This window comes from Ascaphus truei, chromosome 3 (genome assembly GCF_040206685.1).
Source record: "Ascaphus truei isolate aAscTru1 chromosome 3, aAscTru1.hap1, whole genome shotgun sequence".
Lineage (NCBI taxonomy): Eukaryota > Metazoa > Chordata > Amphibia > Anura > Ascaphidae > Ascaphus > Ascaphus truei.
In genome coordinates, this window is record NC_134485.1 from 32,644,915 (window position 1) to 32,660,013 (window position 15,099).

At 42.0% G+C, this 15,099-nt stretch overlaps 1 protein-coding gene across 1 annotated transcript in view; it reads right to left on the reverse strand.

Annotated features, from left to right (window-relative positions):
* Positions 1-2,895, reverse strand: part of LOC142490626 (uncharacterized) — a 98,778-nt gene extending 95,883 nt beyond the window's left edge. The window contains exon 1 of the mRNA XM_075593043.1: positions 2,888-2,895. Within this exon, the coding sequence (XP_075449158.1) occupies positions 2,888-2,895 (8 nt within the window). The remainder of the gene's footprint in view (positions 1-2,887) is intronic.
* Between the last annotated feature and the right edge of the window lie 12,204 nt (positions 2,896-15,099).

Sequence of the window (15,099 nt, forward strand, 5' to 3'; positions counted from 1 at the left end):
GGTTTGGTGTAACTGGTGTCTCTCCCCGCACTCGGTCACGTTCCGGTTTGTGACCAGCGGTTATGGCAGACTCCTCACCTCACAAGCCGCAGGGACAGCACTGCACTCACGGAATCCTAACTCCTGCCACCCTAACGCGTTTCGTGACGTAGGCACGCCACTTCCTACGTAGGCACGCCTACGTCACGAAACGCGTTAGGGTGGCAGGAGTTAGGATTCCGTGAGTGCAGTGCTGTCCCTGCGGCTTGTGAGGTGAGGAGTCTGCCATAACCGCTGGTCACAAACCGGAACGTGACCGAGTGCGGGGAGAGACACCAGTTACACCAAACCGGTCAGGAGAAGCTGTGAGAGAGCCCTTCTCTTCCGGTGCAAGCACAGGAGGCGCAGTACAAGCAGCGGACAGCATCCTTGTGTTGTTTTGTAACACATGTATTCATGTGAGTACATGTGAGTCATTGTTCATTTGTTTTTATGCAGGCTTATCAGCCGGTTTTACAGGGCTTATCAGTAGCCATTTTCAATAAATTTGTGACCCCCCTTCTTTCACTGTTCATTCCTCATTTGGGGGTTCGTGGAGTTCGAGGTATTTTGGATACTACGAAAATCCCAAGGCATTAAGGAAGTACCCTGGGGATTCGAGGTACATAAAGAACATAAAGGGAATAAAGCACAGATTGTCTCCACTGTACCATAAAAGAAACACTCCTGTAAGTGTATTCAGTCCACACTGGGGAAGTTGGAATAAGGGGCTAACATCAAATATCAGTGATACTGCGCAATGGTGTACCCTTTTATCAATTTCAGGTGTATTGAAGAACAATAACAAGAAAGAAACATCACAGCCATCTACTTCAAGTTTTGGACTTTGAAACACTCTTCAGAGACTGGTTTTGTTTCCCATGGACACAGTGACTCTTTAAGCGCCAGGTATCCCAATTTCACATTCACAGCTTTGTATGTAAATTGAGGTAATTTGCATTGTGGGAAGCCTACGGCAGCTTTGGCCTCTTGTCATTCACAATTGGCACACATTCACGTTTAGTTAACACTCAAATAGGTTTAGCGCTATAGTCAGGGTATTCACTTTATTACAGGTATATAGGGGTTGACAGGATGAAGGTTTAACAGATTGTAAGCTCTTCGGGGCAGGGATTTCCTTTCCTATTGTATGATTTTGCTGTGCTTATTGTATTATTATAATTCCCTGTACTGTGTTCTTTGTGAAGCACCAAGTACACTTTTGGCGCTACAGTATATACATAAAGATATACATACATACATACATACATACATACATACATACATACATACATATATTCATACATACAAAGGAGCAAGAGACAATGGGATTGCTGCAAGAGGGGCAGATGCTTCCGGAATACGTTGTTAAACACATGTGCTTACTACCCTCCTGTGATAGTTCTGCTCTTTTGGACATCACTGGTGTATTTAAGTTATCTCCTGCCAGGGATAAGTCTGGCTATAGCCTTTAATGTTCCTCCTTTTTCCCTCTGCTTTTTTTCCTCTCGATAAATGCTTGCATTCTAGACCCAACTTTCTCCTTGCACTGCACTAGAATGTGCTTCCTCTCATGGACAAAAAAATTAATTTGATCCTTGAAGCAATGTTCTACAAAAGTATATATACAGTTCTTGGAAAGACTGGCTGAGCACTATGTTGAATTAAAAAGTGGTTTGTTATGGGATGCTCTGATCTGTGTCCATAAAAATATTTGCTTATACTGTATAACTTCCAAGAAGTTTAGAGATAAGTTGGTTAGAGCAAAATCCAAACAGAAAAAATTGGCTTTAAAAATTGGCAAAAAAGGTTTATGTCCACCAAGGTATTTTGTACAATACATTTGATATATGTAATTGTGCACATTGCAGTGGTATTGTCACACATTCATGTATTTAGTTTAAGTATAAAATAGTTAACATTTTAAATATGGAATTTCTTCACTTGTCAGAGAACAAACATCCTGTATTGTATCTTTGGAAATGCCCATGTGGATTAATCAATAATGGCAAAACGTTATGTTCCTTGAAGGGCCGACCAGATGATGCAATAGTATGGTTGACCCATTCCTTTTTTGAGCGCAACTAATCCTTTTAAATGGTGTCTGTTCCCGCTGGCTCGTTGTGTGTGTCCCGAGGCAAAACCCCAGGAGGAGCAATAACATCTGCTATATATGTACATAATCCTAATTCTGATATGTCATGACCCGTTATTTTCTCCGTCATGGATGAATGGTAGCACATCTTAGTAACAAGATCATTCATCACATGGGTTCCCTTTTTAGAGGTGGCGATACAGTATGTAACTTATCATGTTACATTTTTCAACATTTATTTATCCACAAATGATTCAACATTCAATATCCATGTGTGAAAATGTATATGAACCTTAGATTCAGTTCCTTGTGACACCCCCTTGTGGAGCACCCCTTGTGGAGTTGAGTGACTTCAACTAAGCATTTCCTGTAACTGCTGATCAGTTTCTCAAATCGTTTTGAGGAATTTTGGTCCATTTCTCCTTACAGCACTGCTTAAACTCAGTGACATTTGAAGGCTTCCTTGCATGGACAGCTCGCTTCAGGTCCTGCCACAACATTTCAATTGGGTTTAGGTCCGGACTTGGACCAGGTCAATCTAAAAAAAGGAATTTACTGTATTCTTCTGCAGCCATTGCTTTGTAGATCAGCTTGTATGTTTAGGATCATTGTCATGCTGCATGACCCACTTCCGATTCTGTTTCAGTGTCAGATGGATGACCTTATATTCTCCTCTAGAATCTTCTGACACCATGCAGAATTCATGGTTGTGTCAGTGAAGGCAAGTTGTCCAGGTCCTGAGGCAGCAAAGCAGCCCTAAATCTTCACACTCACATCACCATGCTTGACGGTTGGGACAAGGTTCTTCTGTTCAAACACCGTGTATGGTTTTCACAAAGCATAATGTTTCTCATTGAGGCCAACAAGTTCTACTTTTGACTCGTCTGACCAGAGAATATTGTTCCAGAAATCTTGTGGATCACCTATGGGCTCTTTAGCGAACTTCTGACGGGCAGCAATGTTCTTTTTAAAGAGCAGTTGTTTCCTCCTTGCTATCCTTCCATGAACATCGTTCTTGTTCAGTCTTTTTATGATAGTTGAGTCATAAACACTCATATTTTTCAAGGCGAGAGTGGCCTGCAGATCCTTGGATGTACCTTCTGGGGTTCTATGTAACATCCTAGATGATTTGTCAGTTTATTCTTTGAGAGATTTTGGTAGGAAGACCACTCCTGGTTAGAGTGACTGTGATCTTGAACTTTCTCCATTTGTAAACTATCTGTCTGACAGTGGAGTGGGGGAGCCCCAAATCCTTTGAAATTGTTTTGTAGACTGATGAGAATAAATAACTGCTTTTCTGAGATCCACTGAGATTTCTTTATCGTGGCATGATGCGTTTCCACACACCTGTATGGTGAAGGTTAAGCTCATAAAGTTTCTGCTCTTTATGTAGGGTGGGGCCTCCCAAACTCAGCCATGAAGATCTACCTAATAATGTAAACACCAGATTCCAATTATCCCTTTTAATAAAGCTGATAAAACCAGGGATTCACTTACTTTTGCACATACCCTGACTATTTGATTTTTCATTGTTTGTCTAATTCATTGTGAATTAAAGTGAATAAAGGCGCTAGCTACTTAACATTAAGTGACAATAAATGCAAAAACCAGTGCAATAAAGTGGTAAGCTAAATAAAATAAAACCAAAATAATAGACAGATATTATATAACCCTGCTCAAACCCTCTGGTGGAACCTGTTTCACGGGTTCCAGGGAGAAAGATATGTTTCAGACAGTCCAGGGGGAGCACATATGGGAAACAAAAGACAAATAAAAAACAATTTAAGTGCAGACGTTTTGGATAAGGAGATCAATGATGTGTTGAAAATCTTGGCTCTAAAGGTGAATCTACTCACAAGATGATTGTGGTTATAAATGCAGTTAGCAGATAGGGCTGCTGCCCATATGGATATAGTGGTGTGTGGGATTCCCTCCAGGCACGTCTCGTCAGTTGGGAGATGATATATGTAGAGGAGAAAAACAGCACGCCTCCCCTCGCCGTCCCGGAGCTCCTTCGCCTGCACCTCTAGAGTCCAACTTCTCTCAGTGTATCCTCCGGTGCGTGTGACGTCACGGCTCTGTGGGTGGTGAAGCTACGGGTCCCTCACTGATCCAAGAAGCCACTCTACGTGTTTTGCCCAGCTCTTGGAAGCTGTGTATGGCTTCGTCAGGAGTGTGTAATACTTGGGGTTAATAGGTGTCTATATATACCCTGGTTGAGATCCAGAAGTCCTACAGGTGCCACCTATCTTCCAGCACTCATCGTATTAAAGAGGCAGTTTATCCTTATAGCAGTAATCTCTTCAGTCTTTCAGTCCTTTCTCCTGACCAGCTAGCTTCCTTGTCTAATTCATACATCATTTGTTTCAAAAGACATGAAATTGCTTCATATAAACCCAATTTAATATTTAAGATAAGACAGGTTTTGATTCAAGAAGACTATCTTGAAAACACATTGGAATTTCCATAATTATCATTGTGGTTCACTTTATCTCACCACTGTAAAGTATATGCAAGTATAATTTTTTAGCTATATGGGTGTTCATCCTTAACTTAGCATCTGAGGTTTCTTGGCAACAGCACGGACGAGAGGGAGCAGACTCTCCTTTGGCACATGACATCATCCATAACGTTGGAAGACTATACTGCTGCTCCATCTCTTCCAAACCACATGACACACACCAGAACCAGTGTTTTTTTCTCACAGGGGTGGTGTAAGTTAAACGATATATGTGTATGCTTTATACTTTATTGTGCATTTAGCAATGGGGATGCTCTGACAAGGGGATAGCAACTTGAAATGTTAACACTTACTCTTCTGTTTAAAAAGATTGTATATTAAATTCACATTTATGCAGGAATTGCTTTCTGAAGTTTTTTTTTACATTGAGGGCTGCTTGGTACAACCATTGCTATTTTTGTCTTCGGAGTTCTTAGTGTTTTCTATAGGGTTCACTCTTACACAAGTATAGTTTTTTTCAGGATGGCACCAGGGTAATGACCACCACCACCATGATTGCCACTTTCCAAACCCTCCTTTTCCAACTTAACCAGACATAATTATATGTTAATGTTTATGAGAGTTATCATATCACTGATACAGATTGTACTGTACTGTATCTTTTAACACCCATCCAAATGCACAAGTACAGTGTGTGCCCTATTTATTATCTCTGTATTAAGTGTAGCCAGGTCCCCCTCTGGGCTTCCCTCGGCTTCCCTCCTTACCTCCGCTAGCATTGTGGGAGCTGTTAGAGGTGATCCGTCGCCGGAGCTCCTATGCAGGCGTCAGTCATTTTTGTGCTCCAGGCGCATGTGCAGTAGCACCAGAGGTTTGCGCGGCCATATTGGTACACCCCGCATATGCGCAGAGCATCGGAAGCGGTGGCCATTAAAGCAAGGGCTCTGTGAGGGTCTATAACTCCCAGCAGCCCAGGGACTGTTAGCCAGGTGGCGCGCATCAGCATTTAGGGCTTCTAGGATCTTGGCAGTTAGAGAGATACATTTGGCATGCTCAGAGGGACCACGTCAGTCGGAGAAGGGATCCAGACAAGTAGGTAGTGTCTCAGTAGCCTGTGGCTCTGAGGCTAGGCCTAGTTTGTCCCCTTAGGCCCCAGATAGGCCCTGGATCACATATGTGGTTGCTTCAGGGAAGGATAGATAGGGACACTTCCCTTTTTACTCTTTAGTGTCAGGGACAAAGTGAAGATGCCACACGGTGACTCACGGCCTTTGGTCTGGGACCAAACCACCTTCATCGTAAGAGACTCTTTATGGTGATACCATCCAACGGGAATTCACCCCACATGGAGGCAGACGCCATCGCAGATGACGGCGTCACTGGATCAGCGGATCCTTTTTACTAAGTCGGCCGCACCGAGTACTGGAGTTCTCGGCAGTTACCTCATCAAAGTGCACCAACAACTCACAGGGTAGCGCTACTCCATACACATTTGGGTGGGCCCGGACATTGGGAAATGGACATCAGGTTATTGGTGCCTAGCACCTAATGTACTTTGCGGACACTCATTGGTGGTATTAGGTTGGGGCTTGTTATACTGTGTGGTACAGGGTACTGTTTATGGTGTGTATAGTAAGGTTGTTATTATATACTGGCACGTGTGTATTACTGGTATTGTTTCTGGGAGGGGCTTATCCTGCTGCATCAGGATCCCTTTCAGGTGGAGGCGCTGCACTGAGGTGGACATCCGAAAACTCCAGACTCCAACTGGCGGAGGTAGAAGAGAAGAGGAGCACAGCTCACAGCGTCCAGGAACGCAGAAAAATAAGGGCAACTCCAAACATGGGATAAAAATATATATTAGCCTTTAATAGTCAGCTTGGCAATAGTACAGGACCACGCACCAACGCATTTCTTGAGAAAGTCCTGAGGGATGAAACGCGTTGGTGCGTGGTCCTGTACTATTGCCAAGCCCATTATTTATTATCTTCTTTTGCTGGACAGTTTATTATCATACCCCAGGGGTGAATTTATGCATATTGGAGACATAGTTTGGGGTAGCCGTGTGGGCACCACCAGGTCCTGTTTTTTCACCCTGGGATGTTTATTCTTTCCTACATATCATTGTTCCTGGATTCTGGATTCATCTAATGGATATTCATGTTATTTGAGCTTTTTGTGGTGATGCACCAATATACCACACAACCTATATCCCACTGGTGGAGGTTCCGGCCTTCTGTAAGCCAACAGGTAATGGCAGTACCGGTAACCCTTTTAGGTACAGGGGAGCAAGGGCTACATAAGCAATTTAAAATATATATTTAATTTTCATAAAATAGAAAAAATTGAGCAAAATTTAAATGCACATTGACTTTTAATTGCTTGCAAACGGTGCTTTTTTTCATGGGTGAAATTGCCTTGTTCATAAACTCTGTCCAAAGGTTTGCACATCTCTACATGGGAGGAAAGGAGGAGACTGATCAGGAGAGGAAGGGAGTAGGATGAGGCAGGATAATAAGGGACCTTGTGAATTAAATAGAGCAGAGACTTGACTGCACCCTTCTTTTAGGCCATAAGGAGCAGATCCTCCTACAGCCCTTGGTTTTTGTATAGCCACCATTTTTTACACGGTGGGAACTTTGGGTCCACTTGAACCAAAATCACCATTATTTTCAGCTATGGGGATCTTCCGGTACCCGAGATACTTACTGCTTTAAATTTCTTTCTGGGAAAACAAAATGGCTGCCAGATCTTGGACCAATGGGAAGCTGTGGCATCATCAATTGTGGCTTCCTATTGGATAGCAATTTAAATTCCTTCTCTAAAACAAGAAAGAAGTACCGGTAACTTAACCAGTAAGTATCATGAGAACCTGGTGATCCTTGGAGCTAAATATAGTGTGATTCAGCTATGGAGGACCTCACAGGTCCAATCCTGTAAAATTGACCTTAGTAGGGTGGATTGCTTTTCTAAATGTCAATGGGAATCATGATCAACCATTGTCAGCAGTACCACTTTCACCACCATGTCAAGAGCAGCAATATTGAGGGAAATAGAAGAATTAAGCCAGGGCCCTTTCCCACACATTCCAGCAAGCCCAACCAGTAGTAGTGTCTTCAGCAACCTACTGTGCAAATGTTAGTCAAGGAGGAAAGGGATCAGGCACTAGCAGAGGTTATCCTCACAACTTTAGTATTCAAGCCAGTGTCAGCAACCGAGAGTGAGAAAACTGCAGTTTATTCTCCACTAGAAGACTGGTGACGACATTGTTGCTACTGCCACTGCTGCTGCTATTATACCTGTTAAGGAAGGCACAGGTGGGTACAACCAAGGAGTAGGGACCATATTAGGCCAGTGGCCAATAGTGAGGGGAACATTGATCATGGGCCTGGCTTAGTAGAAAAGGAGGAGGAGGATTATGGCAGAGAGGAGGAGAGCATTATTACACCACCAGTAGACACCATGTACACAGGCAAGAGGGCATTCACCACCTCCTCAAAAGCCAAATCAGGTCACAATGGAGTGTAGGCACAAAAAGTCCCTACCGGATTAAACAAATTGGTGCATTAGTTTCTTTCATCTCCATTGTGACCTGATGAATTAAAATCCTTTTATTTTTTACCTAGAGTTGCCCTCAAATCTTTTTCTTCTGGACAACATTTTTGCTGTACTCCTTTGCTCCACACTATCCGTATATGAATTGGAGCCAGCTCAGCATCTATTCTTTCATGTTTTTCTAAGTGAGGAAACGTCTCTGATCTTGACCCTTCACTCACAAGTAGTTCTGCCTATACCCATTTACAACCAAAGGTTGAGGGCTTGCCAGATTGAGAAATTCACCATCTCTTCAACAGTTTTATTTTTTAAACTTGCATTTTATTGTTCATTTAACACAAGTTATTTTTGGGGAAGGGGGGTGGGGTACAAAAGAACAATAGGTGGGTGTGGGGTGGCGGGGTGATACATTTCCATCTTTTCTTTATTTTCAGTACATCCAGTTATACTTTGTTACACTTACATTTGCTTTTCGGATGGTTCATATTACAGTCATATGATATTGTATTGGAGAGAAAACAAATAGAGGTTCATTAAGCATTTGCTTTCCAGTACATAATCCACGGCACCCATATCTTCAGATAACCTTCGTATCTATCATGAATTAAACTGGTAAGTTTTTCCATTACCATAATATAGTTTATTTTGTTTTTTACTTCAGTCGTTGTCAGTGGGTCAACCTGTTTCCAGTTTCTAGCTATTACTGCTTTGGCTGAGGAAAGAATATATATCATTAGTTTATCTGTATTTCTCTCTAAGTCCTCTATTGGTTTTAAAATGAATACTGTCTCCATGTTCCAAGGGCAACTCAGTCCCGTAATTCTCTTGATTAGCTTTTTAATTTTTCTCCAGAATAGTACTATCTTAGGGCAGGTCCACCAGAAATGTTTAAACGGGCCTAACTGCCTGCAGATCCGCCAACACAGAAGGGAGGTGGCTGGGAAAAATGAGTGAAGTCTATCTGGGGTGTAATACCATCTATGAAGTATCTTAAGATTAATTTCCTGTACTTCCGAGCACGTAGACACGCTTGCTGATCTCGAGTATCTCCAGCCAGTCCTCCTTCTCCAGTGTTCGCCCAATATCGTTTTATCAGTCTAAAATATTTTTACTTGGGTTCTCCACTTTCTGTGTAATCAGAATTTGGTACATTTGTGCTATGGAGCCTTTATGATATTTTCCTGTTAAATGTAAATTCTCAAAAATTGGCAGAGGTCTTAAAACATCCTGTGTGGGCTATATTGAAGTAATGCCTTATCTGAAGATACTGGTATAAATGCATATCTGGTATATCAAACTCTTCCTTTATATCCTGGAATGTTTTAATCCTATCCGATTTCACCACATCCCAAAGTCTCCTCAAACCTTTTTCTCTCCATATAATAAATACCTTTGATTGGAGAGCGAGAACAAACCCTGGATAAGACAGTATTGGAGTCAGGAGTGAGGGGATGGACAAAACAGATTTAGCTCTGCATACTTTATCCCATAGTTTTTAAGAGTGCGATATAACTGGTTGTTTCCTAATAGATTCGGGCCTCGTCTTCCCTTTTAACAATAGTAGCATCACCATATCCTTCGTCTGCCTCGCTCTTTCTATATCCACCATGGCCTCTCTCCCTCCGCCATTGACCAGTATATCAAGGGACTTATCCTGGCTGCTTCATAGTATTTGATTAAGTCTTGTTGAGACATACCCCCTAATATTGTTGGTGTCTTCATTAGCTTTTTCTTTATTCTTGGCTTTTTGCCATGCCATATAAACGTTGTTATTTCTTTTTCTAGCTCTTTAATATCTTTTTGTGGGACTGTGACGGATAGCACCTGTAATAGATACAGCATTCTTGGTAGTGTATTCATTTTCACCGAGGCTATTCTGCCTGTCCATGATATTTGGTGTTTATCCCAGGTCTTTAGATCTTTTTTCCGTTCTTTAATAAGTGCCAGGTAATTTGCAGCATAGAGTTTATCATATGTCCCCATTATATAAATTCCCAAATATTTAATCTTTATCTGATTTCCATCTAATGGGAATTAGTTTTTTCATAGAGAGCTTGTCCTCTTCTGAAATATTTAGACTTAGTTTTTATAGTGATACTTTTGGGCTTGTAAGTGATAGTGGGACATTATCTGCGAATAGAGACATCTTGTATTCTCTATCCCCTATCATTACTCCCTGTATATCACGGTTCCCCCTTATTTTGGATTCCAAAGCTTCTATACACAATGCAAACAGCAACAGTGACAGTGGGCATCCCTGCCTGATGCCGTTTGTAATTTGGAATGGAGCTGAGATATAGCTTGAGGTCTGAACTGTAGCTGTTGGGTCCATATACACAGCCTGGACTCCTTTAATAAAACTGTTGTGAATTCCCCTTTTGCTCATTACCTGAAACATATGGGCCACGCTACTCTGTCAAAGTCTTTCTCCTCGCCCAACCCCAGTATTAGAGTCGGGTTTTGGCTTCTGTTACTATTATGGATTATATTTATAATTCTACGAATTTGTAAGAGGCCTGCCTCTCCGGGGTGAAACCAACATGTCTGGGTGGACCAGGGTGTTCAGTGCTTAATTTAGATGCATAGCCAGTATTTTGGCAAATAGTTTAATATCGGTTTAATAAGTGAAATTGGTCTATAACGTGGGCATAGCATAGTATCTTTACCTTCCTTGGGGATTACAATTATTGCCACTACCAGCATTTCCTTCGGTAATTTTTCTCCTTTTAATATATCATTGAATAGTCTAATTACATATGGCTTCAGGGTAGATTCAATTTTTTTGTAATATAGATTTGAAAATCTGTCCGGGCCTGTGGCTTTGGAATTTTAGAGAGATTTAACGGCTTCCGATATCTCCTTAGCTGTTATCTTGTTGCCCAACTGGTTTGTTTCCTTGACAATCCAGTTTGGGAAGTTCACAACTATCTAAATATTGGCCAATTCTTCCCTCTGTCTCGGGGTTGCTTGCACGGCTGCATTTAAATTATAGAGGTTGCTATAGCATTTTACAAAATCACTATAAATTTCAGACGGGTTAAAAACTATTTTATCCTGGTCGTTTTTAAACTGAATATATGTAGACTAGACATTTTGTTCCTTAGTTTCGCTGCCAGATATTTATCAGCATTGTTCCCTTTTTGATAATAGAGCTGGTTCGTCCATCTCATTGCTCTTTCTGTGTCCTCTAAGAGTATATTTTTAATTTCCCTCCTATTTCTGTGTTACATTCTTTAATATCATTTGATGATCTCTGCTGCTACTCTTCTTCATTTTTTTTTCAAAATGTCATTTAATTTTGCTTGTCTCTTATTTTTCTATTTTTTTTTCTGTGCGATGCAACGCTAATAATTTTGTCCCTCAAATTAGCCTTGTGAGCCGCCCATAGAGTTGATTAGCTAACCTGTTCATTATCATTCTGTAAAAAATAATCTCATAGAGCATCCCCTATAGAGTCCCTGGTTTCGTATATCCCTAGTAATAAATCGTTTAACCGCTATCTCCCCCCAAGAAATTCCTGTTTTATATCTTTTAGTGTTTGAACAACTGGGGCGTGGTTGGACCACGTTATATTGTCCATTTCTGCACTAAGTATATTGACTACTAGATCACTAGATACTAGTATATAGTCTATTCTTGTATATTGGTCCTGTGTTTTCGTATAGGATTTTTTCCAGCCTCCCGTCTCTTTTGGACTTTAAATTATAAACTTTGTGGGAAGGTTTTACCTTATCTCTTGTAGCGTCTGATAGGGTGTTAAAATCTCCTCCGATTATTAACCGTCCTATCTTATGTTGCATAATAGAGTGAAAGGACTTATCTATAAAAGACTCTTGATCCTCGTAGGGAGCATATAGATTTGATATAGTAATATCCACTGTGCCTAGTTTACTTGAGATAATAATCATCCTTCCTGACTTGTCCCTGTTGATCTTTTCTAATGAAAAGGTACAGTTGTTCTAAAATGAATTGCAACTCCTGCCTTTTTGTTCTGTGCCGGTGAATGATATATCTGGGAGAACATTTTATCTCTAAGTCGTACTGTATCCTGTCTATTTAGATGAGTTTCCTGTATAATATAAATATCGCTCTGTTTTTTCTTAAAATCTCGAAACATAAGTCTTCTTTTCCCTGGGGAATTTAGCCATTTACCATTTAGGGAGATTGTATTGTATGTCTTTATTTATATAGCGCCATTAATGTACATAGCGCTTCACAGTAGAAATACATGTGGTAATCAAATACATAACAGATAATATAAATAATAGATCATGGGAATAAGTGCTTCAGACATAAAAGTAACATTAAGGAAGAGGAGTCCCTGCTCCGAGGAGCTTACAATCTAATTGGTAGGTAGGGAGAACGTACAGACAGTAGGAGGGAGTTCTGGTAAGTGCGTCTGCAGGGGGCTAAGCTTTATATCATGTGTCCAGTATTATCCATAGTGATATTCATATGCTTGTTTAAGCAAGTGTGTCTTAAGGTGGGTCTTAAAGGTGGATAGAGTGGGTGCTAGTCGGGTATTGAGGGGATTATTTTTAGTTTGTTAGTCATTTAATCGGATTTCCCTTACCCTATGTGTAACTCGCTTTTTTATTTCTATCTTCGATTTGAGCTGATATAGTTGTGGTGGAAATGGTTGGATGTGGTTGAAAAAAAAAGGGAGAAAACTTCAAATTAAGGGAATAGGGTGCATGGTGTTTAACGTGTTCAATGGAGCCTGTGGCAGGACGGCCTGTAGCCGAAGGTCAGGGAACAGTCCACACGTATAGTTTCAGGATAAATAAAAACGTTCAGTGGCTTTATTTCTCCACAGTAACATAACATGCGGGTACACTGTCCCTCTAATAAAATAAATCCTGCTCCACTTTGGGAGAAAAACTGACTAATAACACAGCAGACCTATCTAGCAGGCTGGCTGGCTAAACCAGAACCAAACCATAAGGGTACTTTAAGCAGTCAGTAAACAAATGAATAATCCTTACTTTAGTTGAAGTAGCCTTTGGTGAAATCCCTCTGGCTAAGGACTCACGCAGCAGTGTGCTTCTCTCTCTCTCTCTCTCTCTCTCTGGCAGCTACTGCCAGTCACATGATCCTTTATCTACCTTGCTGGCTCTCAGGTGTCAGCTAAAGAGTTCTGATTTCCTAACTTCCACCTGAGTTAACCCTTATGAGTGCTGGATGAAGCACTCAGACATATGTCTCCCAGGCGTAACTGATAGGAGTTGACTTCACTCTGTCACATACCTCCCCTGTTTGTGTGTGGCTAGTGTCCCACACGGCTGAAGCCCGACCCTCCACTCCTTCCCTTGACAAAAAATCAGCATTTCCATGGTCCTTTACAGGTCAATGCTGAATATCAAAAGAGAAGGGTTGGAGGACAATATACCACCTGGTCAACCTTGGATGTGTGTCCTTCATGGTATTTAACCACTTCAAGGGCGCATGGTCAGTGACCAGGGTGAAGTGTACTCCGGCGACATAATGTCTCAAGGCCTCAATTGCCCATTTTACAGCGAGGCACTCCTTCTCAATAACGGAATACCTCATTTCCCTTGGGAACAGCTTCCGGCTGATGAACAGTATGGGGTGTTTAACACCATCAAATTGCTGAGACAGCACTGCTCCCAGTCCTACCTCTGAGGCATCCATCTGGATGATGAAGGGCTCTTTAAAATCTGGGCTCCAAAGAACGGGGCCCTCTGACAGGCACTTTTTTAGCATTTCAAAGGCGTCTTGGCACTCCCAAGACCATTTAACTTGGGTCGGGGCACTCTTTTTTGTCAGATCTGTTAGGGGTGCAGATATTTCTGAAAAATTGGGGATAAACTGCCGGTAATACCCTGCTAACCCCAAAAGGGAGCGGACCTGTGTCTTTGTCTGTGGGGTGGGGACTTCCTTTATGGCGGCCACCTTGCTAGCTAGTGGCCTTACTATCCCTCCCCCAACGGCATAGCCCAAGTACTTTGTAGTGGATTTACCCAGGGCACATTTTTTTGGATTTGCAGTGAGCCCTGCTTCTCTTTAGGACGTAAGGACTGCCCTTAATCTTTTTATATGAGACTGCCAGTGTCTGCTATAGATGACAATGTCATCTAAGTAGGCCATGGCATATGTCCTATGGGGTCGTAGTACCTTGTCCATTAACCTTTGGAACATGGCTGGAGCCCCATGTAACCCAAATGGCATAGTGACGAATTGGTATAAACCGAGAGGGGTGGCGAAGGCATGTTTGCATTTGGATTCTTCCGCTAGAGGTATCTGCCAATATCCTTTTGTGAGATCTAGGGTGGAGATATACTCTGCTTTACCAAGCGAATCAAGCAATTCATCCACCCTAGGCATTGGATATGCATCAAATCTGGATACAGCATTTACCTTTCGCAGATCCACGCAAAACCTCACCTTCCCATCTGGTTTAGGGACCAATACGATAGGGCTACACCATTCGCTGTGGGACTCCTCGATCACGCCCAATTCCAACATGTCTATTATCTCCCTCTCTACCAGGTCTTTTCGGCCCTCTGGCAATCTATAGGGACGGGACCGTATTTTTACGCCAGGTTCTGTCTCAATCCTATGGGACACTAAATCAGTCTTCCCTGGCAGCTCAGAAAAAACATCTGGGAACTGGTCACATACATCAAGTAGGTCTGACCTTTGTTCCGTTGTTAACTGCTCTCCCATGGGAACCTGATGGTCAGTTTACGTTCTACCCTTTGGAAGCTTTGGACTCAAATCCGTCTCTCCTTCCCGAGGGTGAATGAACAGCGATCTCATCGTTTTCCAGGGTTTCAGGAGGTTCACGTGGTAGATTTGTTTACCCTTCCTGGACCCTGGTTGAGAGATCTCATAGTTCACCTCCCCGGTGCGGTGGAGAACTTGGAAAGGACCCTGCCACTTCGCAAGGAGTTTACTCTCTGATGTCGGTAGTAGTAGCATCACTTGGTCCCCAGGTTGGAAGACCCTC